This window comes from Alligator sinensis, unplaced genomic scaffold (genome assembly GCF_000455745.1).
Source record: "Alligator sinensis unplaced genomic scaffold, ASM45574v1 scaffold760_1, whole genome shotgun sequence".
NCBI classification, from domain to species: Eukaryota; Metazoa; Chordata; order Crocodylia; family Alligatoridae; genus Alligator; species Alligator sinensis.
The window spans coordinates 2,800,847-2,806,008 of NW_005841989.1; the positions used below are offsets into that span (position 1 = coordinate 2,800,847).

The 5,162-nt window shown below is 41.1% G+C and overlaps 1 protein-coding gene across 1 annotated transcript in view; it reads left to right on the forward strand.

The window, feature by feature from the left end:
- Nucleotides 1-5,162, forward strand: part of CHEK1 (checkpoint kinase 1) — a gene marked incomplete at its 5' end in the record, with an annotated part of 14,893 nt that overhangs the window by 1,097 nt on the left and 8,634 nt on the right. The window contains 4 exons of the mRNA XM_025201321.1: nt 436-500; nt 594-663; nt 1,621-1,809; nt 3,368-3,472. Of these exons, the coding sequence (XP_025057106.1) occupies nt 436-500; nt 594-663; nt 1,621-1,809; nt 3,368-3,472 (429 nt within the window). The remainder of the gene's footprint in view (nt 1-435; nt 501-593; nt 664-1,620; nt 1,810-3,367; nt 3,473-5,162) is intronic.

The window sequence follows — 5,162 nt, forward strand, 5'->3', positions numbered from 1 at the left end:
CTGGGCTGTCTCAGATAGCTCTGTGAGCCACAGATTGCTCACCCCTGCTTGTAGATGTTGGGGGCGATATCTTGCATTAGCCAAAAGGATGGCGATATGGAGGCTTGCTTCTAAGGCTAATGGAAGCTGCCTTATTGCTTGTCTGCTCTTGGACAAGAGGTCGTCCAGCTCTTGTATAGGTCTCTTGATAACTCTGCCAATTAGTTTAGTGTTAAAGCTTCTGTGCCCTTTGTGGAAGGAGGAGAAGGTAGATGAATTTGGGGGTTGAAAGCTTCTGAGGGGGAAAGAGATCATATGGGAAAGGAACAAACAAATATATTAGAGGACAGAAACATTGGCAAGATACTCTTTTCCCTATCATGTTTGTTTGTGATGCTAGAAGTGTGTGGATCTTTTTTTTTTTTGGTAAGTGGATTCTGAATGACTTTTTTTCAGAGCCTGATGTAGGAATGCCTGAATCAGATGCACAGAAGTTTTTCCATCAGCTTATTGCTGGGGTGGTAAGTATTTGCCTTCTACATTTATTTAAAACTTTCATTTGGGATCATATAAATCATAAGATTCAAGATTCTCTCTCTCTCTTTCTTTTTAAGGTGTATCTCCATGGTATAGGTATAACCCACAGAGATATTAAGCCTGAGAATCTATTGCTAGATGACAGAGGTATGTCTAGAGCTAGTTATTTTGTTTTCCCTTTAAATTTTGGTGGGTAGGTGTACAGGGGAAGAAGGTTGGTGAAATCTGTTGGTGAAACTGAAAAACACTCCAAGCTTTCTGAGGATGTTGCAGGGTTAAGAGCAGTCTAGTTGAGCAAAAGTTGATTCATGTTTCCAGGACTTGCATTCGTTCCCCTGCCCACATGCAAATTTGGTAAACCTGTCTAGGTGTTCTGGAGCAGAGGCTGGTCTCTGCAGAGATGCCGGCACCTTTTCAAAGAACATTCCTATGGAAAAATGACACCTTCTTGAAAAGCTGTTTCTACAGAATTTGAGGAGTGATAGAAATGCTTCTAGGACCTTTGGGTAAAGCTTTTATTAAAACTTTTTAAAACAAAAATATTTCTTGTAGGGTCCTAGAACCAAAATATTACAGTATGGATCTAGGATCTGAGAAACTGGAATAGACTAATGATGTGGATCCTCCCCCTGCTTTGCCAGAACATTGAGTGATCAGATTACAGTGGAAAGAAAAAATAGCTTTCCACAATTTTAATTTTAATAATCAAAGATGACATTGGGGTAGGGGAACGAACTTTTAAAAACTGCCGTCTTTCCTGGCTGTTCCTTCTAAAGCAAGAAATCTCTGCGTAAACTGTTAGTATTTTTCCTTATAACACACAGCTGTGTCTGGATCAAGTGTTTTGTTTCAAGCTTCAGGTCGTTTGTTCAAATTTCCTGTGGTCTATAACCAAAAAAATGAATATATCTGATCTTTATTTATATCAAGGTCCCTCTTTGCTTATCTGGCAAAATGGTGGCTTGAAGTAGATGCAAGTGGGCTCTTTAGTTTAATTTTTCCAGTTGAAATTAGTTTTAATATGTTAAACACCAGTAACAAAGAAGGTGGAAAAATACCTTGCTGCTTGGTGTACTTAACTGTTGTGTGCTTCTTTTTGCTTAGATAACCTCAAAATCTCCGACTTTGGCTTGGCTACTGTGTTTAAACATAATGGTCGTGAACGATTGTTAAACAAGATGTGTGGCACTCTCCCATATGTTGCCCCAGAATTGCTAAAAAGAAAAGAATTCCATGCAGAACCAGTTGACATTTGGTCCTGTGGGATAGTACTTACTGCTATGTTGGCAGGAGGTAGGAATTGGTCATTTTCTTATCACTGTGCAACTTGTCTTCTAATGTGCATGTTTACAGCAGCTTCACAGTGCAGTAGGATTGCAGAACAAACACTTGTCATCTGCACAGATGACAGAATTAGTCCCATTCCACAGAGAAGAAGGTGGCATTTGGGAAGCAGTATGTTAGTTTTCCCCAAACTTCCATATTATAGTAAACTATTCATTATATTCTCTTATTTCCTGTAGAATCATTTTGTTTTCCTGTCTCTCTTGTTCTTGGTCACATGAGAGAGTACTGTTAAGGAGCTAAAAAGATGAAAACAAACCAGCTTTCCTAAGGCCACCTAAGCTGATTATTCCTCTATTTATTTATTTTTCTTGTTGCTGTCCATATCTTTGCTTTGGGTCTGTGGTTTTTGTAAATATTGTCTTTCATTGCACATAAAGCTAATTAGAATGTGTTTGCAGGTTTGCCAAAGTAATACTTGACAGATGCTTTGTCTCCACGTGGTATGAAAGAGAGGTGTGCTTAGTTTAACTGGTCCTAATGAACTTGGGACATGGGGAGGGGTATCAGTCAGTTTGTTTGTCGAGGTGTGCAATGTCCCACCATGGTCTTGAATAGGGAGCAGATTTTTATGGTGCCTAAATGTCAGTAGCAAATTCAGTAGCTACAGAGCCCAGAGGGCCCTCATTGGTTTCCAAAAAAAAAAAAAAAGGGGAGGGGTTTCTGTCTGGAACCTTTTCTATAAGGTATTGTGGGATCTTCTAGAACCTTTTCTATAAGGTATTGTGGGATCTTTAAGAAGATCTATGGGTGAAATCAGCTTCATGCAATCTGTGATGCACTCTTGCCCTGGAGGATGGCATCCAATTCAGTAGTGATCCTCCTGAGGGATCCTCCAGCTCGGTGATCTTTAACCAGGGTGCTACAAGATCCTTTTAAGCATGTAGAAGTTCATGCAATATTAGCACTGATATATGTAAATCACAAGACAATGCAGAGATTTCAAATAAAAATCCACAGTGTCAAAACCGTTCCATCCTTTTGTCTTCCCGAGTTCTTTACCACAGGAAAATTGCTCTATTATTTTTCCACACTTAAAATGAGTGAAAACTAAGAGCTGGCATTTTTCTAAGGGGTGCCTTGTATCTAAGATGGTAGAGAATCACTGTATTAGCCAAAAGCTTGCTGTATTTCACTAGCACATATCACAAAGGGGATTATAGCTCTTAGCCTTTGGGCTGATTTGGTTACATTGCTATGTGAATTTTCCTGTGTTGCCACTGACTTGCCAATTGATGAGGTCGGATATGTTTTTAAACGGATGCCATTGCATATGTAATCATTTTGAGCAAGGGGCTGATGACTTCACAGAAGGGTCACGGTATCTCAATCTGTAACTGCATTCAGGGTAGTTCCATCTCTTCCCTTCCTTGCAAATTAAAGTCCATTTATTTTAAGATCAATTTTCTTTGAAAATCCTTTCCTAGCTCTCCTAACATTTTGATTTAGAGTTATGTTCATAGGCCTATTTTTAAAAAAAGGCATATTATGCCGCCTTTACTTGCAGAATTGCCATGGGACCAGCCTAGTAACAGTTGCCAAGAATATTGTGATTGGAAGGAAAAGAAAACATACCTTCCCCCCTGGAAGAAGATCGATTCTGTACCATTAGGTAAGTCAACTGACTGAGTTAATGCATTTTGTTTGCATACAACAGTAGCGAGTTTAGCAGGGGAAGAAGTGTTGGCGTTGTGTGATTTATATTCCAGAAAACATTCTGGCTATTCTTCCAGACATAGCCCATCTTCTCACAAGCCAAATTCTGTCACAGACTCAGAGTCTCACAGGATTAAGTCCTGGGATACCGAGTGGGTTTTGTACACACTTGTGGAGGTGTCTAGAGATGAGGTAAGATTCAACAGTAGTGTTACCTTAAGGCCAAGACAGTTTAGCAGTCTCTCTCCTTACTCTCTAGTAGTCATAGCAATAGGAACAAACCCACTGAAGATTATGAGCCTGATTCTCTACTCCTGGAACTCTGTGCAATTGCTTCCTTGTGCAAAATAGGTATAAGTTGTGATAACTTCACAATCATAGGATTGGAGGGACCTCAGGGGCCAATATGGTAGTCCAACCCCTTGCAGAGATGCAGAAAATGCTCTTCCTAACCTACCCCAGCCAGATGCCTTTTTAGCCCCTTTTTGCAAACCTTCAATGACAAGAGTTTTCATAGCTTCCCTGGGTAGCTTCATCTGTTGACCTGCTGATCTGGTAGTATTTCATATTGTGCATGCAGATGACCAGACCATTGTATAGTAGTAGGGAATTGGGGTCTAGTATCTATGTGACTGTAATAATTTCCAAAGGGATACAGAATCAAATCTAAATAGGGCTGAAAGGATCCTTACTAAGTCATCTAGTCTAGCATCCTGCTCCAGGCAAGATCATTTCTAATCCAGCCTAGAGAAATGATTGTTTGACTTGCATTTAAGAATTTCCAGTAACGGAGATTTCACAACCTCCCTATGGGCTCTGAGTTTAAAAAGTGCTTCCTAATCTTACCTTAATCTCCTTTCTTACAATTTTAGCCTTATGCTTCTTGTTCCCATTGGATATGGAGAGTAATTGATTGCCAACCTTTTAACTATCCTTTTTGTTTTTGAAGAATGTAAGTGAATCCTACCCCACTTCAGTCATGTCTTTAGGCTAAATTCCAGTCTTTATATCAGATTTCATAGATTTCATAGACGTTAGGGCTGGAAGGGACCTTGGAAGATCGAGTCCAGTCCCCCGCCCGAAGGGCAGGAAGTCAGCTGGGGTCATAGGATCTCAGCAAGATAAGCATCCAATTTACTTTTGAAGATGTTCAATGTAGGTGATTGAACCACCTCCGGTGGCAGGCTGTTCCAGACCTTGGGGGCTCGGACAGTAAAGAAATTCTTCCTTATGTCCTGCCTGAAACGGTCTTGCAGTAGTTTATAACCGTTCGACCTCGTCATCCCTGGGGGCGCTCTGGTGAACAAACGTTCCCCCAGATACTGGTGGTCACCCCTGATAAACTTATAGGTGGCCACCAGATCATCCCTGAGCCTGCGCTTTTCCAGGCTAAAGAGCCCCATAGCTCTTAGCCTGTCGTCGTCAGGTCTGTTTTCCTGACCTTTGATCACGTGCATGGCTTTTCTCTGGACTCTCTCAAGCTTCTCCACATCCTTTTTGAATTGTGGAGCCCAAAACTGGATGCAGTACTCCAGCTGCGGCCTCACCAAGGCCAAGCACAATGGGACAATGATGTCCCGGGATCTGCTTGAGAAGCATCTATGGATGCAAGCCAGCGTTTTGGTTGCTTTACTAGCCACAGCATC